At 44.0% G+C, this 27,230-nt stretch overlaps 1 protein-coding gene across 5 annotated transcripts; it reads left to right on the top strand.

The window, feature by feature from the left end:
• The first annotated feature begins 390 nt into the window (after window positions 1–390).
• Window positions 391–25,316, top strand: PTBP1 (polypyrimidine tract binding protein 1). Of its 5 annotated transcripts, none has more exons than XM_069647710.1 (16): window positions 524–591; window positions 2,012–2,042; window positions 6,188–6,245; window positions 7,421–7,593; window positions 7,713–7,859; window positions 8,234–8,395; window positions 10,751–10,861; window positions 11,022–11,193; window positions 11,354–11,410; window positions 11,943–12,020; window positions 12,351–12,496; window positions 14,941–14,974; window positions 15,300–15,392; window positions 16,089–16,305; window positions 21,659–21,736; window positions 22,742–25,316. In XM_069647710.1, the coding sequence occupies exons 1-16, from the start codon at window positions 584–586 to the stop codon at window positions 22,872–22,874; spliced, it is 1,698 nt and encodes a 565-aa protein (XP_069503811.1). In that variant the 5' UTR covers window positions 524–583; the 3' UTR covers window positions 22,875–25,316. The 5 variants fall into 5 exon arrangements, with proteins under 5 accessions (XP_069503830.1, XP_069503811.1, XP_069503803.1 ...); XM_069647702.1 differs by lacking the exon at window positions 524–591 and adding an exon at window positions 1,358–1,395 and having other exon boundaries at window positions 22,742–24,183; XM_069647729.1 differs by lacking the exon at window positions 11,354–11,410 and having other exon boundaries at window positions 391–591.
• The last annotated feature ends 1,914 nt before the right edge of the window (window positions 25,317–27,230 follow it).

Genomic DNA, 27,230 nt, shown 5'->3' with positions numbered 1-27,230 from the left:
ACTCCAAAATGGCTATTTGCGCGCTGGGTGTGTTTTACAGTATTTTCTTTATGTCCATCAAGGTAACTAAACTTTCAAACGTTTTTCGCCAAATGGCCCGGCCTAGAAAGTGCACGGAGTTGCTTTTCTTCCACTGTCGGTAATGGCATCATCAACTTAAAGCGTCCGTTTTTTCGTTGAATTTAAATCCAGCATTTTATTTTTTTTCTGTCTGGAAGATTTGCATTATATTCTTCTCAGTACGACACGTCGCACGCTCCACCCCTAGCACCTCATAAAGGCGTCCGCCATTTTGTCTAAGTACGGAAACTTTACTCGAAGCTCCACCCTTTTTGCCAAGAGGGCGGAAAACGGGTACACTACGTAGACCAACAACTGCCAATAGGAAACAGAACCGTTTTGCCTCGACCTATGGAACTAAGCGGCCTGGTTGGCTTACCCAATCGCAGGACGCGGCGGGCGTTAGGCAGGTCTGGCCCTGTCTGAGCGGCGGCCATTTTGTGAGTCTATAATATACCCCGGCAGTCGGCGTTTCCCGCTATTCTAGCTCCTGCTCTCCATCCTCGGCGGACCTCAGTGTGCAATGGACGGGTGAGTAGGGATTTAAGCTTTTGCGGGTCGTGAGAGGACGTGCCACAGCCCTCTGTGTTTGGCGACATTTTCAGAGTCGCCCCGTCTTGGCGGTTTGTCTGTAACGACTAACGTAAGTGGGTTTGGCGCGAACATCGCAGGAGGCCACACAAACTAGTCTACGTTAGTCGGGGACTTCTACTTGTTTGTGGGGTTTCGCCCTGTTGAGGGAGGCCCACTCCCTGCGGAGGTTCACTCTTGCCTTCGTATCATCGTCCAGCTTGTTTTTTTCCGTTCCGCGTCCTGGCCTGACTTTAACACCAACTACGACCCTCGTTTTGGTGTGTAGAGGGGGGGGGGCTTAAGGCCATTGGTTCTCGCCCCGAGTGGCGAAAACTGCCGCGTAGACGTGGTCACCTAGGAGACGTGTTTGATTTGTTTTTCCCCGCATTACTGGCAATATTAAATTGTGGGGTCTTTTGTGGGTAGTTAATGCTTGTCGAGTGTTCACCTTGTGAAAGGCGGGTAACATTTAGGCATGGTCGAGGACCGTGCACGGAGGCGGAAGAGCGAGGATTAAGGGGAGGAGCAGTCGACGGATCCCAGGCAATTTGGTCCGACCCACTACAGGCTAAAGAATCTGGTGCGGAGGTGGGGCTAGTGAAGGAGAGATAATGTGCTCGGCCCGACGACGCTCGCAGTGGCATTAGTTTCTCTAGCTTTCAATTGTGTTGCCAGCATTTTACCGTCTCCAAGCAAGTGGTCATGCTCACTTTAAAAAAACGCTGCAAGTACCGAACGCATGCCGCTGAACAGGGCAGCCTCGTCAGTGTACCCCTGGGCTAAAATTAATGTCACCATAAATTGTATGGGGATTGAGTGCGTTTTGCCTATCCGCTGGCGTGTAGTTGCAGACACGTACTGATCGTTAAAATCACGTCATAATACTGATTTTCTTGTGGGTGACCCATCTGCATACTGGTACAGAACTACCGCCTTCCATTGCTCAACTTTCTAAAGTTTCGCAATCGGCGTCTTCCGGCCTTTGTTTCCCTGTAGCCCGCTACACTGGCCAATAGTCCCTGGCGGTTTATAAGCGTTCCGCTGAACAGTTTTTAAGTGTGCATGGGCGTTGGTAAGAGCCTATCGTAACACAATTCCTCTTTACAAATTGAAACGTTTACCCGCTCGGTTAGCGTGCAGTGTGGCAACATTCTACTTTACCGATGTACTTCATCAGTTGCATGCATAGGTGTGCAGTGGTTAACACGCGATAGAGGGATGGGCTCGGTGGATTAAAAAATGGTTCCTGAACTACCAAACGTGGTGGTCAGTTAACTGTTGCTATCATTTCATCGCATTCGCTAAACGCATATACGCGAAACGTTTGCCAGGTAAAACTAACGAAGTAAAATTAATTTGTTTTTGTTTTGTTTTTTAGCATTGACCAAGATATAACAGTTGGATCAAAGGTGGGTATTTGCATCTCTTCGGCGTCTTTTATCATCCTTTGGGCATTAAGTTTAGTACTGACTGCAGTGGTGTTCAATCTGGGCTAGTTGCTAGCATTATGCACTACACCTTCACTAACGATACATCGGGGCTAGAACTAGTGGTTTGCAAAGCTCCATGGAAGTGTGATTTTCCTAAAATTCGAGCGATCAGTTTTTTATTGGGTATATTTTGTTTACTTTGCAGCTATTTAATTGTGCCCGACGTTTCTTGCAGAATGCCTATTTGATTTTCAAGTTTTTGAAGTGGGTGTTCCGGGGGCTAGGCATTACATCTCCAGTTACTTTCCAGGTTTGCCACTTGCCCTCCTTCAATCCCCAACTCGTGATTACCTATTCTGCGTCAGCATTAGTCTTATTGTTTGGCTTTCAGTGTGAACTGTGTATTGTAGTTCATCAGTTGGATTGTTTGAATTGTACTTTATTGCCCTCGAGGGCTGTATAATTTGCCTCTTATTTCATTGTATTGGTTTTTTATAAGCATGGTTCTATTAAGTGGATTTCGCCACCCATTTATATTTTCAATTGCTCTAGATTTTGTTTGGTGGCGTAATGGTTAGGCCACCTTCTAGCCACCACGTTTTCTGGGCGTGTGCGCTTCCAGTCACAGGGCGTGGTTATCTTGCTTGCTGTGGGAGTCAGGCCTGCATGTCGCTTAAACTGAGTGTTAAGTGTGGAAAGTGGGCTGCCCAGATATAAATCATGAAATAGTGATCACTTTAATTGCTGGTAATGTTACTCGATGCTAATTGTCAGTGAGCGCGGGTATAGCTTTGGGAATGATCTGTACTTTACAATCATAGGGTGGCGAACATAGGGAAGCGGGGTGGGTTGAGGAGTGCCATGTATGTGGACCTAGGTGTTGAGGGAGGGGCCCTCCCCTGAAGAGGAAGGTCTTGCCACATCACTTCAACAGTTCAGAAAAGAAAGAGCTTAAGTCTGACCATGCCTGGTTTCAAAGTCTTGGAGCCTAGACATGTCTGTCGGTGGGGTTATGTGGCCTTTTTGTAGTACGCAGGATTAATCCACCTGGTAGAGGTGCAGAAGACTGTACTGTTGCAGCTAGGGTGTTGTGGGGCTTGTGACGATGGCCGCTAAACCTGGCAGTCAGGGCCGTCTTTTCTCGTACTTGCTCCTGCTCGACTCAGGTTTTCAGATTGCCTTAATTGCTGTCCACTGTAACAATTATGATGGGCTCAGCCTCAAGATTGACACTCCTCAAATTTGTATTTGTCCGAGAAACCCCAATGACTGTCAGATAAGGGCCTGCATCACCTGTGCCAGATTTACGAGTGGTTTGGGATGCACAGAGGAACTCGATAGGCCAGGTAGATGTGCATCCGTTCCCAAGCCTTAAGAATCTTAGCTCGAGGGCAAAGTCATTGCTGCATTTCACTTGGGGTCCTCCAATGATATTCAGTGGGGGTAGATGACATCTTTCCCAAGATGTTAAATATACACAGGCCGCGGCCAACACCAGAACCCCAAGCCATTACTACCGGGGGCATAAGCAGGCTACATAACGAAATATTGATCCACTCTGTTGCTCTCCGGAAAAATACAGAGGCTGCTATTGGAGACACGCTTAACTGGAACCACCTTATGCAGGCCCAGCCTAGCTGATCTAATTGCCACGGGTGTTCGGGCATACCTATAAGCAGGCCTCCACCCGAGAAAAAGGTCGGAGGACAAAAAGAAACAACCAGGAGGCTCCACTTTTTAAACTGATATACAAGGATCTGAGCACTAGGTGGTAGATGCATTTCGGCTGACACCAAGCTACTTAGTGTTAGACAATCGTTTCTAGGGAACCTGGTATCTGAATACAATAAGTAATGCTTTGTGTGGATGTTTTTCTTTTCCACTTGTTCACGCTTGGTAATTTAGTGGTTCGTTGTAATGGCAAACTCTACCTTTCTTATCCCGCTGGACCCTAATGTTACTTTAAAAAAACTCACGATTTCAGCTCTATCAGAATGTGGAAATTGAAGCATTAAATACCTGTATTGTATGTCACGCGCATGCGTTTGAGAGGTACACTAGCTAAATTTATCAATGGTGAATCACTTTGGCCATGGCCATTAACTTCAGCTTGGTGAGTAAACTACAGCTATGACCTTTGTTCCGTCTCACTAGGATCTGATAGCTGTGGAAGTGCATTTTTTTTTTTTTGCGGGAAGTTAAATTGTTGCCTCAGTCTGTTCTGTGGTGGGATTTCGCCCTAATAGCACACTATGCATTCTTTTCAAATGGCACACACGTTTGTGATTGTATTACATATCAATTCTAGTACATGGCAAAGGGGCCCATCTTGGGCCGATTTCTATAGAATTGCCAAGCCAGATATCTGGCTCGCCACAATACCCACACCAAAGCCATGGTAACCTCCTCCACTTTACCGGCAGGATTGTCCAGCAAGCCAATCAACCATGGGCAGCCAAGATTCAATTTAGTCTTGAGAAATACCCTAATGTGTCAAAACACAAGTCGGCCTGCCTATATCGGCGCAAGCTTTACAGGGTCCAACACTTTCCTGCAAATACACGTGGTGTGGGCAACACCTCTACCTCCTGTGATCCTGCTGCCAGTTAAAATAGTCTAAAACAAACCATATAGCTAAATACTAAGTGCTGCACGTGTTGTGTTTTCAGCCTCTGGTGCCCACTTTCGCCATGTCACATATGCATATATCTTGTCCCTTTTCCGCCAAACAATTTGCATTTTGCAAGTCCACGTTCATTGCACTCACCCCTTTCTTGAGGCACCGCCCCAATAATGCTACTTGACATGGACCACGCATGTACAAGAGCCTTGGCAAAGAGTATATCCATGCAAACATGAGGAGGTTCTAAAGTAGTATTGTCGTTTGATGTTTAACGAACGCCCTAATTTCCTGGAGCTAGTACCAAATGGTATGCAGTTATGATTCAACAGTGCTGATGGGAAGTACTCAATGCTAAATTCCGTATATAATCTCATGGTCCAATTGTTTTATATATGGCTCTTGGTAAGCGATTGCATAGAACGTGTTCACTATCCTCAAACCGATGTTACTCCTTTATTGACCTCTGAAGGATGAAAGGCTGAGTTGCCCTTGCAGGGGGTTATCTTGTTGGCTAACCTCCTTCAGCAGTATTAGCTGAGGTATAATAATCAGTGCCTAGATGAGCGAAGCATGCATGGAGTACTACATAAAAGTTAAATATCAAATATCTATCTGGATTATCACAAGGACATTGAGTTTCTATTTAACTTACAAATGTAACTCATTTGTTTTTGAACGCTTGCTCTCCCTGAAGTCAGGTATTCACTGTTTATTGTAGGGTTGAAGATTTGAGAGGCTGTAAAACCTGCGATTGGTGTAATGTCAATCACTCTTGAGCAAGGACTCCAGTTTTTATAATACATTAAAGTATACATTAAATTAGGAGTGTAAACAATGATATGCCTCTGCAGGAGTGTAGAAAGTATGCAACAGCCAGTGAGCTACAGCCAGTCATAACATGCGAACTTGAAAATGAATAGGCCCCATTAGAGACAAAATAGTTGTTCAGCAAAGTGGTCTGGTTTAAAACAATGTATTACATTTGTGGAACACCTCCACGATTGATGGTTATGCACAGGAACTCTGAAAAATTAAATTGTTTAATACTGGTTTGCATTCACGAGGAGGTGTGAAAGCATAATTTGTTACAAAAGATGAATTCTCAATTGTAATTCATTTTCCTTAATTATACAATCTTAAAATGCTAGGAAAATAAATATGCACATAGCTTCTGTTGACTGCACACAGTTGAAGCTGAATGGAAAGAAATAATTCCTTTATCGGTGTGTGGTTTCATTTTTGGAATGCTTCAGAGAAACATTGTTTGAGGCCTTTCTCCATGGCTTGCAATTGCATCCTAAACCGGTAAATATGCAGGAAATAATGCTGCCAAATGAGTTTATTGTAAAAACTTATCTGGAGGGCCTGGGTGTAGGAGGAGTTTTAACTAATGTCTTAAGCGGATTGTGTATAAAGGTTATGATCCCTATTGGCCACCAAGTAACATGTAAATGTCCGATTGTATGTTCAGTTCGTAACCTATGATTCTTTCCCCTTTCAGCGTGGATCGGATGAGCTTTTCTCTTCTGTTACTAACGGACCCTTAACCATGAGTGCAGGTAAATGCTATCCTGTTTAGTTACCTAATCATGTTAGTTATGCTTGTTGGTTTGTAAAGCTGTATTATATAGTTTGGGTGATATTGAGCCAGTAAACCAGCGTGCCAACTTGATATTTTCTGCTTGATACAGCTATACCGTAGTAAGGAATTTATACTGCAAAGAAGTGTCAAGTAGATCTTTGAGAGGGACTTGAGGTTGAGTTGTGCTTCTGTTTTGGAGCTGTAATCATATGGTTCATTGTCAAACACCATTACAAAGCAATTTGTACTCCAGCACCACTGATTTCCAACATGTCAGTGGTTGCATTCCAAGGTCCCTAATGCCCACTAATCCCTCAAACTGTAGAGGCCTGGATTTTAAATCGATGGACACTTTTTCACATTGGGTTTCTATTTTCACTCTAAAATCACAGCTCTCCACCGAGGAGTTGGTGTACGCATGTATCAGTTCTTCACAGGTGGGGCCCTGGTTAAGCATTTCGGGAGTGGCGAGCACAACCAGTCTGCGGTCGGGAAGTCGTGCAGACTTTCCAGGCTCCCTGGGAACCCTCCAACTCTAAATTCTTTGAGAAGGTTAAATCCACTGTTAGTTGGGATTCACTTTGTGTGGGCAGTAGTTTGTGTCCTGAATTTAAATGGGAGCATGAACTGATAACTTTGTGGCAGGATTGCACTATTGCAGACCTAGACAATCGACGATGGGATTCCTATAACAGCTTGAGATTACGTTTAACGGAAATCTGGTTGTCTTTTACTCTAGAAAGGATTGCATGAGTGGTGGGACCAACTCAAATGAGAAAATGTTATGAATATAGAAAACGTTTCCTCAAATGTGAACCGGAGCACACTAGATTTTGTTTGCGTGCTGGTTTTCCCTTTAGTTGAATATGACTAGTTTACCATGGATGGTGTTAATATGTTCGTTCTTTGACACGGGGTCCTTAATATTGGGAACTCTACTTTGGGTGAGGTGATGTAGCTCACGCATCTTAGGTCCACCTGGTGGCACCATCACTCGGACCTCATTAACAAGCGTCAGTTTTAATTACCATTTTACAATGTACATATAAAATATAATTGTTAGAAGCTTTCCTTTCTCCTTATTTGAAACCGTTAATGTGGACTTGTTCTGATAGTCCTGTTAACCTCATCACTTAATTTCGTTCTTCCTAGCTAATGGGAATGACAGTAAAAAATTCAAAGGTGACAGCAGGAACGTGGCAGTTGCCTCTAGAGTGATCCATGTCCGCAAACTCCCGAGTGACGTCACTGAAGCAGAAGTAATTTCCTTGGGATTGCCTTTTGGTAAAGTCACCAACCTCCTGATGCTGAAAGGGAAAAATCAGGTAAATTACATTTGGGGGTGCAGTGTACCAAGTTTCCTTATGGGCTGGCTACAAACTGGTCTCGTGTATAAACTTTGCACGAGTGCTCAAAGTTGTCTTAATGAACATTTATTACACAGGCTTTTCTAGAGCTGCACAGTGAAGAAGCAGCAAATGCCCTGGTGAATTACTACGCCTCAGTCACTGCGGTCCTCCGAAGCCAGCCCATCTTCATCCAGTTTTCCAATCACAAGGAGCTGAAAACTGACAACTCTCCTAACCAAGCAGTACGTTTTTCCCTTTTCACCATCGACTAATTGATATTTTTCTAGAGACGGCTAATTGGCTGCGAATACGTTGTACCCTATATAAGTGATATTTGTTCACTGTGTTGTAATTTATCCATCATTGATTTCTGTCCTGTTCATTTTTGTATTTCTTAATTTCTTCAGAATTAATAAAGAAACCTACAAACAGATCCCGACTATTTACACCAATAATTTGTATTCAACCTCCCCAAGCTGTGTAGTGGCCAGACTTTGAAAGGGTTTAATTTGGTGATCTGTACTTGGGATTGTTTTTGCTCAACATTAACTCCTCGGGGGAAATGTCAGTACAGTGTAGAACTAAAACATCTGAAACATGTTCTTCTGTTTTGCAGCGTGCTCTTGCTGCTCTTCACGCAGTAAATTCAGTCCAGTCTGGAAATATTGCACTGTCTGCCTCTGCGGATGTTGGAATGGCAATGTCTGGTCAGAGCCCAGTTCTAAGAATAATTGTTGAAAATCTCTTCTACCCTGTCACTCTGGACGTCCTGAATCAGGTGAGGAACATTGTACATTCATTGTAGTCAATAGATCTATACCGGGCTACAGCATCTTTAATTAGGTGAAGTGTAGTTTGACTAGTTACTGATAACCGTATTGATTTCGGGAGATGCTCTCTTGGAAAAATGTGGGTAATATTTTTCAGGTTTCTGCCTTCCCCAACAGGTGGATGCCCTTTGTAGCATTAAAAAATACTTTTTCTCATTAATTGTTTACTTTAATTGAACTTCAACGTGTACTTTTTGTTCCATGAGTTTTGGCCAAGCGCCACCTAGAAGACACAAGAAACTTGCATTGGTGAACAGAGAAATGTGCTGTGAGGCGGTGCACACAGATGGTGAATTTTTAGATGTTACCCACACATTGGCCCCTTTAATCTATGCCCATTCCCACCCACCACGATCCCTGCCTTTGGGCAAAACCATCATGGGATCCTTGGATCTTTAACCCCTTGTGCTTCATAGGGTCTGGTCTGCTATTGGTTTTTCTAACCTTACCTGCGTTTGTAAATGCTGATGTAGAAAATCCACACCTTTAGCCACTTAATTTAGAAGCTATGTATCCTCGCATCTTTTCAGTTAACTGAAGTTAGAAATGAGCGTTGTCAAAGAAATCTGTTCTGGCTTGTGTATATGGGTATTAGATTGTAACATGTGCTCAAGCTATTTCCCTGCACTTGGCATTTTATGGCCAGGTAGCACTGTTACAGTAGTGGCTAACAGATGCCTATCGCTTATACACAAATGCCAAAACTATTTACTGCCAATGCATGTTTTATTCGTGGTTTTTTGGAGATCCAGAACTTGTACTTCTCTCTCCTGACTTTCCCCTGTTCTCCCCAGGCGAGGTTTCTAGACAAGTCTGATCTATGAAAGTCTCTTCAAAATCGGTTCACCCCTGCTCCTCCAAAACCATCAGGGACGACAAACGCCCTGGCCAACTTCTGCAACCACTCCTTTGCCACTGGAGTATTCCCTTCCCCCTTGAAGCACTCCCTTGTGCACACTCTTCTTAGGAGACCTCTGCTGACAACGTCTTGTCCGGCCAGCATGCGCCCAATCTCATCACTCCTTTCCTTGGCGAACTCCTGGAAAAGCTGGCCATCTCCCAGCTTAATCTTCACACTGAATATGTTGGTTGCCTCCATGACCATCAGTCTGGCATCAGAGCTGTCAGTAGCAGGGAAACTGCTATCCTGAAGACATGAAGACCCACTCTTACTGGATCCCTATTCTGTCTTCGATAGTCAACCATGCTATCCTGTTATCGTCTCTGGGATAACCTGGGTATCACTGGTCAGACCCTGGCGTGGCTGACTTCTTCAGATCTGATCGACCCTCCCAGGTTCAATTTGGGTCCTTCCTCTATCTGCAGTGTACCCCTGGGGTCTAACCTCTTTCCCTGGTTGTTTAACCAATACCTGGCACTCCTTGTCCACCTCAGCGCTGTGTCCTGCCCCAGCTTACAGTGCTATGCGGATGACTGCTGCACATTTTCAGGCTATCCTCAACTAGCTCTTCTCCCTCTCCCATCTGACTGTCCGCTATCCCAAGAGTGGCATGCTGCAATGATCTCTGCTTTAATGCCAGTAAGACAGAGCTTCTCCTCGTCGGCACTCCCTTTCCTGTCACTCGTGGCCGGCCTCTCGTGGCCCTCTTCATGCGCCCACCTGTGAGACTAAAACCTCAGTCATCTTTAAGGCTTTGCTTTTCACCTCCTCCCCTTCCACACTCCTCTGTTAAAACCCACAGTTAATGAGATTGGTGGTGACGGGGCCCTTGTGTCCTCCTGGGTCCTGCCTGTCCACACCCAATCGCCAAAAGCCTCCACCCCTCTCAGCACTTTGGGCCCCCTCTGGCCTATGTCACTTCAGGCCTGCACTTATTTGGCGGCTGAACACTCCACCTATGTACTTACAGCTTGTCACCCCTAAGCACTTCCCCCATCTCCTTCTGCACTTGAATGTTCCGAGTGCTCACATCATTCATTCCCATGTCACCTCCCTTTTGCCCTGTGGGCGCTATGAAACACAATTTACTTATTGTATAACCACCTTACAAATGCAAAATAGAACGTGTGCTTCTGCTAATGTGATGGGTGATATGAACGCGTTAAGTGAAAATTATTGGCATCAGTCATCACTTTGTAAACAAAGGCTGTCTGGTGGGAGAGTTGGTAGGGTCGAGAATGCATAGGTCCGCGTGGGTCTAACTTTTTTGCCATTCTGTTACAGTCCCTAACAGTTAATGTCAGTTTGATCAGGGGTCTCCTGTTGGGTCAACTTACGGGATCTTCTAGGCTGCGTAGAGGAACCAAACATTTCTATCTAATGGTGTCGTGTTTTCCCCTAGATTTTCTCGAAGTTTGGTTCTGTACTGAGAGTTATTACTTTCACCAAGAACAATCAATTTCAAGCCCTACTACAGTATGCTGACCCAGTGAGCGCACAACATGCAAAGCTTGTGAGTATGAGCTTTAATGTAATGATCAAATTAAATGCCTTAACGTAACCACGATTTGTCAATCTGACGTGGACGAACGTATTTGGCACCCTGTGGTTTAAGTGTTCAGTGATGGGTGTTATTAACACGAGTATTTGCATTTTTTAAATTTCTTTTACAGTCTCTAGATGGGCAGAATATTTACAATGCTTGTTGTACGCTACGGATAGATTTCTCAAAACTCACAAGCCTCAACGTGAAGTATAATAATGACAAGAGCAGAGACTATACACGACCGGACTTACCTTCCGGCGATGGGCAGCCCTCGCTAGATCAGACAATGGCCGCTTTTGGTAAGGAAACATCCCTTCCCCTTTTTCTCATCTGGTGTAGCTACAAAGGCCTACTAGAACACCAATAGAAAATTGAATCAACTGCTGGAATCTGTAGTGGGGTCATTTGTTCGTGAAAAGTATATGAAAAATAAAATTCTTACTGTTGGTGTAATTACAGGTACACCTTTTCAGAATGAAACTGTCCTGCTACCTGAAGGACTGTTTTTCGGTACCTGTAAGTATTACACCAACAGTAATTGATAAATGTGCCCTCTGGTGCACGTGTGCTTTTCTCCTCCCTTTTCCTCAGATAATTAATTGTCGGCCAGATTAGGGACCAAGAGTTTTCAGAAGTTCGGCCTAGTTATACCCCTTAGTTTGAGTGGGAAATTGCTGTGATCAAATACATTTGGTGCTGCACTGGAGAACAAAGCATGTTTTAAGGGTTGAAGGATCGTGGGGTGTTATAAATGCATGTGATCTGCATGTCCTACAAAATGGAACCCTTTAGTTTAGTAACTTGTTCTGTGACAAATCTCACCAACATTGCACAATGCACTAGTCATGTGTATTTGCAATGTGCAGTGCCACACGTGTGATTTTTGTATTGATCTACATAGTGAGTATACTCTTGATTCTGGACCTACTGTAATGTGGTATGGTTGTCATTACGTGAACGAGTAAATAAAGCGGGTTGTGGGTTCTGTTTGCTCGTGTTTGATATTTTTATATGCTTAATGTTAAATGAGGTTTGCCTTTTTTCTCAGGTGCCCCGGGCTTAATTTCTACCAATCCGTATGCTGGAGCTGGATTCCCTCCTGCCTTTGCGATTCAACAGGGAGGAGGTATTTTTCAATTGTAATTTTGTCCTGAATCCAAGTTCACTTTGGTACTGAGACTTTTTGTACATGAACATTTGCGGAACACAAATGCCAGTCATCAGAAGGCACAGTTGGGAACGCTGGAACCACCCCTTTTTTGTTACAATGTTTACGTTTTTAAAATTGGTTGCGGTCAGGTAGAATGCCTTTTATCTTGAATCAATGATTGTAATAGTTCGACAGAATTAATGTGCTTTCTCTATTCATGTAACTATGTATGGCAGGCGTTCTAGCGAATTTGGCAGTGCTGTGGTGTGCAGGCGTTTTTTCAAGTGTATCCTTTTTCTTTTTCAGGACTTTCTGTTCAAGGTGTTCATGGAGGACTTGCGCATTTGGGCATACCTTCGGCAGCGGCTGCAGCTGCTGCAAGCCGGATGGGAATGCATGGTCTGGGTGGTCCTGGCAACTGTGTTTTGCTTGTTAGCAATCTAAATCCAGAGGTTAGTAAATATCTCGCTTTGCCATCCCCCTGTTGAAGTGAGCTTATCAGCTGAGTTGCCTGTGCCTCAAAGGAGAGATCATGGTTTTTCAACTTTTCATTGTAACAATTAACCAATCCTGCCCCAACTTGCATTTTACTTTTCCATCAACTTTTTGTTTGCTTTTTTAATACTGTACATTTCTGTTGGCTCCTCTTTAACTCATTTTTACTTCTGTTGCTTGACGATATGGCCATTATGTGCATTACAGCCTATATGCGTTTTTCTTAACTTTGTTCCTGTAAAACTGCAATTATCCAGTCTGCCTCATTAGGGCATCATTGGTTAACACTGGGTGGGTCACGAGGAGGGCGATATTGCTGCCTGTTTATGAAGTTAAAAGTAAAATTACTTTTATGAGAATAAAAGCAGGCTTCGCAACACCCACGACCTGGGAGCTCCTAGTTATAGCCATGGCCAGTCTGGTTAGCTTCAAACAGCTACCTCGAGCTACTAGACTACCCATGCAAGTGGTGCTATAAAAACATACCTATGTGATGTATAACGAAGAATAGACCCACTAAGGAACATTAAAGCATATTGGATAATCGATAATATGAAAAAGGGCACCTTGCGCACAAGAATTATTGCACACTGTGCACTAGCGCCTGGGTCTCCAAAGGTAGTTCCTGCCTACTGGGTGGGGCCTGGTACCCAGGAGTTGCTTTTTGCTCCTGTCCTACAAATCCTAAATCCAATCCCTGTTAATTGGGGGGCGAGGGGTGTATACTAGTTTAACTATCTAGCAATACAAATTAAAGCTGCATTTTTAACAATTGTCCTTGACCAAACATATCCATGGAGCTGTTCAGGCAGGTGGAAGGCACAAGTATTTCAACTTCCTAATACAAGGCTGCTTATAACCATATCTGTCTGTTGCTACTTTCTTAAATCCATTTTAAGATGGCCCAGCGAGTTAAACGCTCGTTGATGTCATCGGTTTGATCTGCAGGTTCAAATCCTGCTATGGCCAATCCTTCCAAGGTCGACAGGATTGGGTAATAATGTATGTAAATGTCCAAATGTAAAGCGCTATATACAAATTGTGCGCTGGTGCATTTTTCTGCTCCTGTTTGCAGTTTCAAAAAGTAAAATGCAGAGGTGCGTAGGCAGTCCAATCGCAAACTGTTCAGGAATAGTGGAATTTGGTTTATTCCCCTGGTCAGGACGACTGCTGCTTCCTTAAAATATCGTTCTCTTGAGGTCTGCATGATTTCAAGAGCTTTCTGGAGTGCCTAGTTGCAGGTTATTCCTGTACTAAAGTGGGAACTAAGGACATTTAAATGAACTGATCGTTTTTGGTTACTAAGCAAACTGATGTAGTGACTTGGATTCCAATCAAGTGTAGCTGTGATACATCCAGCTTTTTTTTTTTTTTACTAGGGGTGCTGCATAAGTAATTTGCTTTGTTTTACATTTTGTGTGCACCCAGGTTAAGAGACAATGCTACTCGGGTGACTGGTTCTATGTGAAAGATCAGTTCTTGAACATGAAATGGTCATTGGAGGCCTGAACATCTGTCACAAAGGCCTAGAGTTTACTGTTTCTGTCAGTAACTCAGTGTTTCAGTCTGCACAACATCAACCTAAATTACGTTTGACCACTAAAATGTATTTGCAGCGATGGTTTATGCCATTAGAATGGGCGCCTTATTCTCAATTGTTTTACATTAAAGGTCTTGAGGATCACATCCCACGAGGAGGTTGTGTGGCCTCTGGATCTTATGTTATCCATATTTAAAGGGCCTTATCCTAAAGTGTGTTGAGTTTTGTGCCTGAAAACCAGAATCAAGTACTCCTTTTAAGCAGTCAATCATACATTGGTCATACACAGGGCTAAGTAGCTAAACTTGCCTGTTAAGCACACGTGCGTTGCCACATTTCATTTAAATCAAGAGTAGGATTAAAACACCAACTTGCAGCATTCTGTTTTTCCTGTATGTTTCTTATTTAATGCTCTTCTGTCTCACTAGATAAGACCTTTTAACTTTCTTTGATCTTATTGAATGTAGAAGGCTAATTCTTGTCTGGAGCGCTTCATATTTCCTGATGTTATATACTGACCTGTGTTTTTGCTACTCTTTTCTTCCCTTCCCCCTACCCCATTTTCTTCCCTGATCCGGAATTTCTTTGCCAACTGACTGCACGGCCCTTCCGCTACCTGTGCCGCTTGAAACAAACATTTAAAACAATCTTACCCTTTCCACAAATTTTTTAAACCCTGCTCTTCGGATACCAACCTGTCCTTCAATATTAACCATCTTGAAAACATCATCATCCATCAACCAATCTTGCCACTCCTCCGGCGACTGCCCTTCCTCGTGGACAATCTGTGCAAGCTCTGCTCTCCTCTCCGGTTCCTTTTACTCTCCCTGTCCCTTCGCTGCCTTGCTCTGCTGTTTCTAGAGAGTTACACCCCACTGCCTCTTTATTCTCTTCGGTATGTTATTCACACTTTTATTACCTGTTTGTTTTTCTGTTACAATACCTTATTCAGATACAGTGCTCGCCTTTTTGTGTGCATGCCCATTTGGAACTTATCTCCTTTTATGCATGATTTATTGCTTTGCATGCCATTAAAGGAATTTTAAAGGTTTTGATTTTAGAGTTCTAATTAGTTAAGCTTAGTTAAGCTTGTTCCTATGCTTATTACCAGCTTCATATTTTGGTAGGCAGAGCAGAATAAAAGTTAAATATGGCTTGATTTGCAGAGTTCAGCTACCGTAGTCTCGTATTTGTCTGAATATTTTATTCCCTTTTTTAAGGAGTCTATGGCGATGTGCAGAGGGTGAAGATTCTCTTTAACAAAAAGGAGAATGCACTCATTCAGATGGCCGACGGCAACCAGGCTCAGTTGGGTAAGTGCACGTGACTGCCAAACTGCAGCAACTAATTTAGACTTATTCAAAGTTTGAAAACTAATTTTAGGATCAGCCATGGTTAATAAACCTATGTAAAATGATGCTAATTTCAATTAAACGAGGGCAGTTCTGGTGCGACTAAATGCATTTAACAGCTTGACCAAACCCTCACGCTATGTTTCTAGTATCGAATGGCACAATCAGCATTGCACCACCTAGCAGCCCATTTAGTTCTAAATCGGATGCCGTTTGGCCAAAGGCTTGTGAAAGTAATCTTTGCCAGTTTTTTGCTCATGCTTAAATCCGCAGATCAGTCTGCGAGGTAGATGGGCGGCACGTCCCGTTTGTACGGTTAAACCTTCTCTTGGGATGTCCTTTGTTTCCTCCCTTACCATACAAACTATTGCCCCTGGCCTATGCTTTGGTTAGTTTGTAAAAGCATTTATGGGTGCATGCTCATTTCTTTTGTGTAAATATTGTGCAGAAGTCTCTGTTGCCCGCTTTTCATGAAACTATTTGATGGCTGAGAGTCAATTACGTCGGTTGAATGGTGTATGAAAGAGCATGATCCGCCGTGACATTTAATTATGTTCAAATGCCTCTTAATTTGCGCAATTGCTTTACCCGTTTACTAGCAAAATAACACAAAGTTCAAAAGCTGGGTGTTTAATTTTTGGGGTGTTTTCCTTGTAGCCATGAGTCACCTGAATGGACAGAAGTTGGGTGGGAAACCAATCCGTATAACCTTGTCCAAACATCAGACTGTACAGCTTCCCCGAGAGGGCCAGGAGGACCAAGGATTGACCAAGGACTACAGCAACTCTCCCCTTCATCGCTTTAAAAAACCGGGATCCAAAAACTTCCAAAACATATTTCCCCCATCTGCAACTCTTCATCTTTCGAACATTCCGTAAGTTTCTTTGGCACAGTTTTGATTTTGTTAGTACATTTGAGTCAATAAGCTATCCATGGAATGAAGTATCCAACGTTTTAACTTCGTTCTAACCATACAGCTTCAAACAATTGCATAAAAGGCCTTTCAAGCTACAAAATGACTAAACATCTACAGCAATCTTACACTATCTAAAGCAGGGGTGCACACTAGTTTAGTTGGTAGGCTGAATGTTCCACACAATTGTACACAGTTGTACCGTCCATGGGAATTAGTGGATATGGGCACCAGGGCCTTGACATTTCGAAAACTGGTTTAGGCCAGTCCAGAAGTGCTGCATTCATCCCATGGATTGATGTTGAGCACCGCTGATCTAAAGCAAGCACACGTCTTCATGTGCAAGTAGTATGATTAGAGAAATGCAGCCGTGCTGCCGAATTTTCCTCATTTGACTGGTAGTGGCACAGGGAGGTCGTAAATGGCAGCATGCGTACTTATTGTGATACGCCATGCAAATTGAGTAAATAACATATGGCAGGTGACGTTTGCAGTGTATTCCTGTCGTCTACGCAAATGCTTTGTATGGATGGGAGGAATGGTGTGGAGGAAACAAGTTATATTCCGCCTCCACATTTAGACCTAATGGACAGCGTGCATGTCTGCTGATTGCTTATGCTTGCTTAGGTCTGTGCTTGGTGCTCCCCTACTCGGGTTGGCAAGGTGGCACAAGTCTAGCTGATCCGCATCTGCTTGGTGCAATGTCCCACCCTTTCACAACCCTAAGATCTTTGTAGCCTTAGCTTGTATGTGGAGCACTGATTCGCGATACATCTGATAGTGGGCAATTGGGTCACGGTCCATGCCCAGGTGCCCTTATCTTGTATTGTAAAGAAGGCAGTATTTGCACATTATTGGATACCTTGCTGCAGCTAGCCCCTTCACAGCTCACGCAGTGCTCCTGCACATTAAGCCCAACAGCCAGCAATGCATTACCTTCGGGAGGTGACTCCTCAATCTCTACTGCAGAGGCTGTGGAGCAGACCTGGCCTCTGCTCTGTCCTGTGCAGACCTGTTGTCCATCTGCAAAAAAACCTGTTTATTTCAGTCTTGTTTGGTGCCTAAATCTTGATGCCGTGGATTGCTAGCCATGTCCGATGGCATATATTGCGGCAGGGAGAGACTTTGATTGGTCATGCAGGTGTGCCCCTCCATCACTGTTGGCGTATGGCCAATTTGTGCGTGATATCTGAAGACAATTGCAATACGCCAACATAGTGTACTATGTATTGGCCCCCACTTGTAACTTCTCAGTAAGGCACTAGCATGAGTTGTTAATACCCAGTGTGCTTCACTGTGAACACTCCTACTTGCACACCTCCCAAAACACCCTGCCTTAAGTTTATCCACCAATTAGAACATTAAAGACCGTTTTTGTAGCAGTTGGACCTGAAGAGGTGATCTAAAGTAAAATAAATATAACCAAAAAGGGCTGGGTGGAAGGTTTTGAAAACATTGAATGCCAATGGTATATAAGGCGCTATATAAATGCAAAATAACATCTGAACTGGCACTGTTCTGGCCAACCTTTCACACTCTTTAGGAGCTCATCTGAGCCATTGCAAAATGGGACACGCCATATCAGGTCCGAGATGCTTGAGGCCTTGTGCAGAAGTGGTGTGACTTATCGGTTCAGGCTAAACTGCCTCGTAGGGTGGGACCAAGCCTGATATGGTCTCTCCCCTTTATGTTAAAGGACATTTATACCGCGCACTATCGCCACCTCAGTGGTCCCCTGCCGCTTTGGTCGAACTGAAAAGCAAGGTGGTAGGACTGAGTGGAGAAAAAGAACAAAAGTAGCTGTGATGTCCTGTTGGCAGCTTAGTTCGGTTTATGGTTTGCTGAGCGTAGGTGTGATTTTTCGATTGAAGGCTCATTTTCAACTCAGCCTCGGACGCATCCTTTCACTTTTCCCCAAAGCACAACGTCTCGAGCTCCGGTACTCTCCAAGCTTGACTTGCAACAGCTTCTTCCCTAATCTACCCTCTTACTCCGCTCCAGCTTTTACAGAATAGGGCTGCAAGACTTATTCTTGCTTGGCCTCAAGCCCAGGGACTCTCTCCAGCCCTACAATAGATCCACTGGGGTCCTTGATACATTCAGAATGTGAAAAATAACTATCAGCTTGGCGACATTTCAGATGGTGCAAGTGCTATAGAGGGGGGGGGGTGGGGGGGGAGCGGGCTTGGAGTAGAGGGAGAAAGAACAAAACATGCTACTATTGTACCAGGCCTGATGACATTTCAGATAGTGGAGGGGGAGAGGTAGGAGAAAAATGAGGGAGGACATTAGTGAAAGAGAGCTAATGACAGGGATGAGTGGTGGGCAGGAGAATGAGACTACCTTACTATGCCTGGTGGCAATTGAGGTAGTGCCGGAAATGAATAAGAGGTAGGGAGTGTGGGGCGGGTAGGGGTACAGGGGGAAGGAGAACAAAACAAGCGCCAATTGTATTAGGCCGCCGGCATTTCAGATGGGGGGGGGGGGGGGCGGCAAACAAAAGCGATCGTACAGGTCAGGCGACATATCTGAATAAGGATGGGGATGGGGTGGGAAAGGAGATGACAGCAAGAAGAGGGAATCAACTAGGCAGACATTACAGGCTTGCAGGGGCATTGGGGGCGAGTGAGGGGTAGTAACATGGACACCAAGGGCCCCATGAGTGCAGTGGAAGTCAAGCATTAAGTTGATAAAAGGGAACATGAGTAAAAGCATATCAACACAGCTCCTGCAGAGGAGGGATTGAGGTAAAGAGGACAGCACGGGGACCAGAGGGAGGTGGGGGTGCAGAGGAACAAAACGTGGGTACAGAGGAACAATACGGGGGACAGGTGGGTTGGGGGGAGGGGGGTTCAGAGGCACCCAACTGGGGAATCGAGGGAGGTGGGAAGCACAGAGGAACAAAACTGGGGACCAGAGAGGGGTGGGAAGCGTACCTGAAGCAGGCAGGGAGCAGACGGGTAGAAGTGGGCCATTGGTGGTTCAGTGTGCACCTCCCGGTCTCATCAATTTGCTAAATTAGTGGAGGCAGCCAATGGTGGTGGTTGGTGAAGGCAGAGCAGGTAACAAAAGGGGGAAGCCGTCATTTAAGGGGGTGAAGGCTGCTTCAAGCAATGGGCTTGAGGTCAGAAGGATTTAGACCGCGCACGCACAGCTATCTACAGCAAGAAACGCGTGCTGCAACAAACGTGCTTCCATAGATTGCTGCTGCGTTTCACACGCGGTAAACATGGAAAGTAAAATATCTTTTCCTCTCTTCGGTTACGTGCTAGGGTCTGTGGCTATGAAAGGGACTACAGGCTTACCTTGAAGGCGATTAGCCTGTTTTCCTGCAATCAGCTGCTCCATGACTCCGGCAAAGAAAAGATACGCGCGGAGAGCGCGAGATCAGCTGTGTCCGACAAAGCAAGATGTGGAATGAAGGTCCTGTGTCCAAAAGTGGGCCTTTGGTTCCTGCCTCCCGGTCCCACCAATTGGTTAAAGTAGTGAAGGCAGCCAATGGTGGTGGTCTGTCAAGGCAGAGCAGTTCACAAAAAAGGGGAAGCCATCATGGAAGGGGTGAGGGCTGCTTCACGCATCCCTCTGCATCATCCATAGAGCTGTATGATGCCGAGGAACGCTCTGACATTTGCTCTCACAAGACCCATCCACTTCCCCAGCTCCAGCTCTGCATGTCGGGTGCTTTTCTAAGCAGCGAGCTGGTGGCAGATCTCTCCTTGGCTGTCTTCGTCTTGAACCGGACCTCCTCAAATTCTGGAAGCTCATCAAGACTCTTATTCACCTCCTCCTTTCCCCACTCACTCCCATGTGAATACCCCAGAGGTGCTGATATTGGTGGGCTGGGGCCTTGTCCTCCAGGGTCCTGGCCTTCCCTCCCAATAGTCTTCAGCCTTTCGCACCATCCCAGCACTTCTGGCACCCACTGGCTTGTTCCACAGGCCTGCACTTCCTAATGACAGATGATCACACTGCACCTAGCAATCTCTGCCAGGCCTTTAATGTTGCAATACTCCTAGCATTTACCCCCTTCCTGTCCCCCTTTCCCTGCACTTGCACTTTGTGAATGCTCACAGGGCCTAGTAGGATCACCCCGATCTGTTTGGTCTTTGTTCCCATGTCGCCCCCCCCTATCACACTATACCAACCTGTCTAGTCAGCAATTTAGTGAAAAAAAAATGGTTTTGGAACTGGTCGACCACAGCCCCCAGTCTTGCTATACATCCAGTGGCCAAAAATGGTCACAAAGCAACTGGGTAATCTTGTTTCCTCCAAATCGTTCGTCTGTTAAATGGCTTCTACCAACTGGAGCAATGATGCACAACAAAGTAAATGCCTTACTTGGCTCATGACTAACCTGGTGTCCTTCTCTGGCTTTGGTACAAAAAATAGCCAGTGTTTGGGAGGAAACAAGCCGCAGGCTCTGGGTATCAAAACAAAAATGTTGGACCCCGGCCCCCCCCCCCCCCCCCCCGCAGGGCATGGGAGTGCCAAATGTTTCAAAAGGCGCGGCAGGCGCCCTATGTGCTCCACTCATAGGGGAACTCATTTAATTTCAATAGGCCGCCTGCTGTGCCTCCTTCCACTGTGCCCACTCGTGGGAGCCCTTGAAAAACTTGCCCGAGCTAGCGTGGCGGGTGGCTAAAAGCAGGGTGTCGAGCCCTAAGGCCGGCTCTGTGTGCGTAACTGCTATGTCTCACTGGATAGGAACATGTGTACTTAAAATTCACTGCAATAGAGGGGCGTTGTAACCACAGCTATCAAGTAACCCTGGCCCTTAACTATTCATGAATCTGATCTAAAAATGGGCATCTTTAGGTGACCCGACGGTATTTTGATCTACAGCTAGCAGTTTTGCAAATGCCTGTGGATTTTATTTGTATGGCAGGTCAACTACACTAATGTCCCTACATACTGTGGATACGATAAAGTAGTTGGTTGTCGGCCAGCTGTTGGGCCATGGACTGTCCCAAGTAATCAAACGATGTAGGAGATGTAATCGTCTGTGCCTGCTTGACCACTCTTGTCTACAAGAGATTAGGGATTTTCAAAGGAACAAAGTTCATTCTGGACCGCTCCAGGTAGAAAGCAGCCTAGACAAAAAGCGTGTTCATTAGAAAAAATTACCAGCATTACTTGGGACACATGTGCAAACCCCTTGATAATACCAGTTAACTTTTGCAAGCAGTCTGATCAAGCTGTATTCCTGCTGTGCTCGAGTCTGGCTCGCATTGCGCTTCCGCTGCATTGTGTGGTTTTGCTTGCATTATTTTCTAAGGTCATTAATTTTAACTGATTTTTATTTTTCGTGTTTTAGGCCTGCAATTTCTGAGGAAGATATCAAAATTCTGTTTTCAAATACTGGTGGAATTGTAAAGGCCTTCAAATTCTTCCAGTAAGTTTGATCAATTCTTTTTCTCTCAATTTTGCAGTGGAATGCTTTGAACTTGTCTTTGGGAATGTATGGAGCTACCGAGTTCTGGCTTTATCAAATACCATAGCCTGTGGTAAATGTCTTTGCTGAATTCATAGGATGTTCAAATTCCAAAATGCGGATGGGATAAACCTTTATTAGCAAAGTTTCTAAAACCATTGCTCCGTTTTAACTTTGGTGTAGTTTATCTGACTGCTACTTTGCTGTTCGAAATAATGGTCTTCACAGTGCAGCGAAATTACCAGTTTTAAAACCTGCTCTGCCCTGGTAAATTGGCATGGCTGAATTCGTTTTTTCCATCTAAAATTACCTTTACCCTTATACTTCAGTGCCCTTGTTTAGAATGATTTGCTTTCTTGGAAATCCGATCTTTGTAGATAATCGAACGGTTAGTGGGTCCCTGTCCCCCGTGGCAGTGAAGATTGGACTATAGAGAAAGATAAAGATCTCGAGATATGGGGCTAGACCAAAAGCTAGCCATGCTGTAAGTCTACAATAAGTGGTTTCCATACTCCAAATCCCATCCATACTCCTCCCCTGAAGTAAAAATATATTTGCTTGGCCCAAAATGCCAGAAATGCTTAAAGCAGTAGTAATTCACACCACCGGTAAAATCCCATGGGCTGTGCGGCTTGGAGAGCTACTGAACGGAAGTTGATTATGCACGAGTGTTTGGAGTTTGTTTTAAAATATTTGTTTATACATGATTCAATGCAGTTTTGGCAATACAAGCCCACATGTCAGTATTTCGGGGCAGATAGGTAAGCATTTACCAGGATTTCCCCATCTTGCTAGCTAGATTAACATTAAAACTATGAATCCTGTTGTACTGCCTTTTTGAAACTGTTGTCTACTTAAAGGCCTTAGTACCAGAAGTTATGTCTTGGAGCTCAAAACAAAGCGCATCTGCAAGATAACCAATTATCTATTACATACTGACTCCGTGTTGACTACTTTCGTTCACAGGAAGGACCGCAAGATGGCGTTGATCCAGATGGGCTCTGTGGAGGAGGCTATTCAAGTTCTTATAGAGCTACACAATAATGATCTCGGTGACAACCACCACCTGCGTGTGTCCTTCTCAAAGTCCACCATATAAGTGAACACAATTTAAGAAATGGACTTAAATCTCCACATGGTTGAAGCCTTGAATCGATAAGGGGCTTAACCAAGGAAACAACTTCCATCATTCCAGAAAACCAAGAAATGCCACTTTAAAAATGCAGCTGAAGTGACCTTAAAGACCAGAGATTTTATTTTTTTTTAAGAAATCTGTTAATTTTTTTTTTAATTAACTAATTTTGCCATCTTAAGGCAGTGAGATACCATTGTGGAATGTTTGTTTCCACTGTATGGGGCAGGCTAAAAACCTGACCAATTTTGTTGATCCCAGTTCCAAACCCACTTCAGGTTTCACCTCGATGCCTTACTGTTTTTTTTTTTTTTAAATCCATTCAGACCTTGGGGTGGGGGCATTGAGGGCGGGCAGGATTCTACCACTGTGATATCCCAGTTTAATGCAACAGCCACACAAGTCTTATATGTAGCTCCATTTAAAATGTATGTCTCTGAATCCTTGGTCAAACCTGTGCCTTAACATTAAATCCCTTCACCTACCCAAAGTTCAGCCAGCAACTTAAAATTGGTAGAAAGTCCCACTTGAGGTGGGTAGCAAGTGGTTAAAGACCATGTCTTTGGTTAAGTAACGGCCTTGTTTGTTCTGTGGCTTATCAATTGTCTCCCAGTTTTCCATATCCGCTAACGGATTCCTGTTGGTTCCATTTTTCTGTTTCTCTTGGAAAGTCTGATCTGTGCCTTTTGTGGTGGCTTTTTTTTTTGTTTTAACATAGCATACAGAAAAAGTTTGCCATAGTTTGAAAGTTACCCTCAATCCAAGGGTAGTACTTTCGGCTTTAGTTTTTCAGCCAGCCATATTTGTTTTCTGAGTTATTTTTGTTCTCCAATCTGCATTGTATTGACAATTCACTTTTTTCATGTGAAATGCTATACAATCTTATATCTTGGTGTCTTTGTTTAATGTTTTCAGCCCTCATTGTAAAACTTCAGTTGCGCTCTCCTGTGCCTAGTAATATCTCGTTGACCAAATCTGTTTTTTCATTTATATGCAAAAGAAAATTCTTTTAAGATGTTTATACAAAAAATAACTATTTACTATAGCCCATGCATTACTCCTGGGTTTTTCCTTTTTCCGGCTGGGTTTTGATTCTTTTTCTGTTAATTGTTTTGTATATTAAATCTGAACTGAAGGGTCCAATGTAACATCGTTAGCTGTGATGGCAAAGCATGCCTCGGAGAAGCTGATTTTGTAAACAGTGGTGCAAGTTATGTAGAGTCGGAGCCTATGTAAGCAAAGAAGCATAAATATAATTTATATCATTTTTTTGCAACTCCTGGATTGTACGGATATGGTTTCGAAATACATTCCTAAAGCATTTCTTTTGCCCTAGCTTAACTTGGGCTTTCAATTTCAAGTACATCTGTTTAGGGTGCCTTGGGCTGAAAACCCTGTTAAACTGGATGGTAACTCTTAAATGCCTTCCAATTTAACGTGCCCTCATGTAATTTTACATTGTATGAGTTCCAAGTTCTGTTTGGCGGCAGAAATAGAAACTATTTTTCAGGTAGTCGATCTGGATTTTGGACCAAAGCTGCTTTTTATTGGATGTAGTTTGATAGTGGATAATTTCATGACTTTTTTTGTGGTTCTAGAAAGTTTTTGAAACATCTGGCAGTACAGTGTACTTGGGTTTTTGCTCAAACGTTCTCGCCGTGAAGTGGGTTGGAAAGACCCAGTACAAATTCAATATGCTCTAATCTTTTACAGCAACCTTTTAAACCTTTATGGTGAACTTGCACATGACTTCACTAGTGGTTTCAGGTCTAAGCCAGAAAACTGGCAGTCCTGAAAGGTCTGCCATTTTTGCCCGAGCAGCTTTTGGTGTCTTAAAGCTCACTGGCTTACAATAAAACCTGCCTGTTTCGTTGCAAATGAATGGGTGATTTTGAATGCTTGAGGAACAGCCACACTTGCTGGATGTATTTAAAGAGGGCTGTTCATTTTGCTTCGACTGGTGATGAGTCATGCCGTCTACACTAACGTGACAAACTGATGGCACTTGACAAGCATCTCATGCAGCATTGCCTTATTTTTTGGTTCCCTGTTAGGTATGTAAGTGTGCAAATCAGAGTGTAAATATTTAAGTTTTTTATACATGTTAGACATAAGGGGCAGCAAAACCCAGTTTTTTTTATGGAAAAAGATGTATTGTATATTTTGATAACCGCAAATACAGGTTCAGTATTGTGAATAAGAGTGGGGCAGTAGGATGGTATTGAGAACAAACCTATTCAATTGTGCCTGTAACAAGGAGTGTTTGTAATGAACAGAGAATTGAAAATTAAAATTATTTTATAAAAAATCTTACTTTTCTGTAGCAGTTCAGTATTCACTGTCAAATGCAAATTGGCCATTCTGCTCTGGGCTTTCTAATAAACTATCCTCCATTCCTCTTTTTTCCTACCCTTTGTACTGTTTTTCCTGCTGCTAACATTCTTAGTTGCTTTAACTTAATTTGAAGCTTACCACATCTGCACTTCACTCGACAAGTTTGCTTTATTCATTCTCACTTTATTGGTTATCTTAAGGAGAAGACCACGCAAGTATGTTGTGATTAAGATATTTTAGGTGGCCTTGGACAATATAACGACCATGCAAAATCGTTATTTTGGAGTGGGTGGTTTCCAGAACAGTAATCCCCTTCTTTCTAGTGTTGGGGTGGCTTCAGTTATTATATTGCAGCATTTTCGTGGCTGTCATTATTTATTGTTGCAAAACCTAGACGGCTCACTCCTACTGCAGTAGGTAGCCGAGGCCACTCACAAACTGCTGTTTGTGTTAATATTTTGTGCATTGTTCGAGCCATGTTTACATTTTGCCCGTTGCCATTCCCACACCCATTATTGCCAGTTCTCCTATAATCCTACAGTTCTGGTGCGAGAACTTTTGTTTTAGGATGGTTTGCCAGACTCCCTTTCTTGAATGGGCATAATATTGCTGCTTGATATATATATTTTATTTGTATTGCGCTCGTACACAAGTGTTCAGAGCGTGACAAGGCAAGGGAGGGGAAACGGGAGAAACAAAACGAGCTTACTAGGCCCAGTGACATTGAGAACGTGCAAGTGCATGGGAGAGGGAAAGGGGAAAAGTGCATGGAAGGGGGAGAATGGAAAGTGCAGTGCAGAGGAGAACATATAAATAATAAATACAAATGAATAGATGAAGCAATACAGAGGTTGTGCGGTCAGCAAGTGCCAAGAGCTGTGTTTACGGCAGCAGAACTGGGCAAGTCTGAGTGCATAAAAGAAGAAAAATGGGGGTTACAGGTACAGTCCCCAGTGTGAGGGGTGGCCAGGAGGCAGTGCACAAGGGTGGCAGGGTGAGCTGGTACCTGGGCACGGGGGACAGAGGGTGGCCAGGTGCACAGTGCCAAGAGATCGGATCAGCAGGGCAGAGGGGGAGCAAAGGCAGATGCAAAGAGGAAGGTCTTGAGATTTAATCCAGTTTAAATAAAACCATTGGTTTTAAGATTCCTTTGTTGCACGCAGTTCCTGTCGGCAGAGCTTGCTCACTGAAGAGTGGGTAGGGAATTATATTTTAGTTATGTGAAAGTGTCTGGTATCGTAGGCCACTCTTGAAGGGAAACTGCCACAATGCTTACCCTTTGTATCTGTCATATGTGCTTGCCATCCTGTAGGTGACTGGTATTGGAGAACACTGCTATTTTTAACTTTGCTAAATTCACATGCTTTCAATATTCCCCAGGAGGCTGGAAAGCGTGGGCTAGGTTTACAGTAAGTAGCATGAGAAAACTGCACGCTATTCTGGTGGTGGCAGGCACCAAAATGGCAGGGGTAGCAGAAGTTGCATCACACTTGCTCTCTGACATCAGTGATTTGACACCAGCCCAAGTGACCTCATGGGAAGTAATGACACCCTTAAACCCCATGACAAAACGGGAAGCAGTATCATGTAAGTGTTCCTCGGTACAGAAAAATAGTTAAAATATCACTAATCCATTTCGTGCAAGAATTAATCACCATATGTATTGTGTTTAGGCCCATATTTCGGCAAATTACTGTGACGTTAAACACAAACTACTATTGTGTATCACTCTGGCTAAACTGGAAACCGACTGACCATCTTGAAGAGGCCTAATAAACCTCAAAGCTCAGACATCCCCTACCAAGTGGCAGGCCACAGACTGGAAACAGCAACTGGCCACACAAGTCCAACTAGAAGACCATCTGAGGCTGGACCCACCTCATGCTTTGACATTCGGGTGCAGGCCCCACCCAAGCGGGCCCCACTGCCCAAGAAACAAGTGCACGTTTTGTACATAACTAAGTATTGTACAATCATCCGGGGAGCTAG

This window comes from Ambystoma mexicanum, chromosome 1p (assembly GCF_040938575.1).
Source record: "Ambystoma mexicanum isolate Mex_15411 chromosome 1p, UKY_AmexF1_1, whole genome shotgun sequence".
NCBI lineage: Eukaryota > Metazoa > Chordata > Amphibia > Caudata > Ambystomatidae > Ambystoma > Ambystoma mexicanum.
This window is presented reverse-complemented; position numbering and strand designations above follow the sequence as displayed.

Bases quoted from the DNA above. Each gene is read 5' to 3' on its own strand.
- PTBP1 (XM_069647702.1), top strand. From the start codon at position 1,373: ATGCCGCTGAACAGGGCAGCCTC. The intron at 1,396-2,011 runs GTCAGTGTACCC...TTTGTTTTTTAG, and splicing joins CCGCTGAACAGGGCAGCCTC to CATTGACCAAGATATAACAG. The intron at 11,194-11,353 runs GTAAGGAAACAT...GTGTAATTACAG, and splicing joins TCAGACAATGGCCGCTTTTG to GTACACCTTTTCAGAATGAA.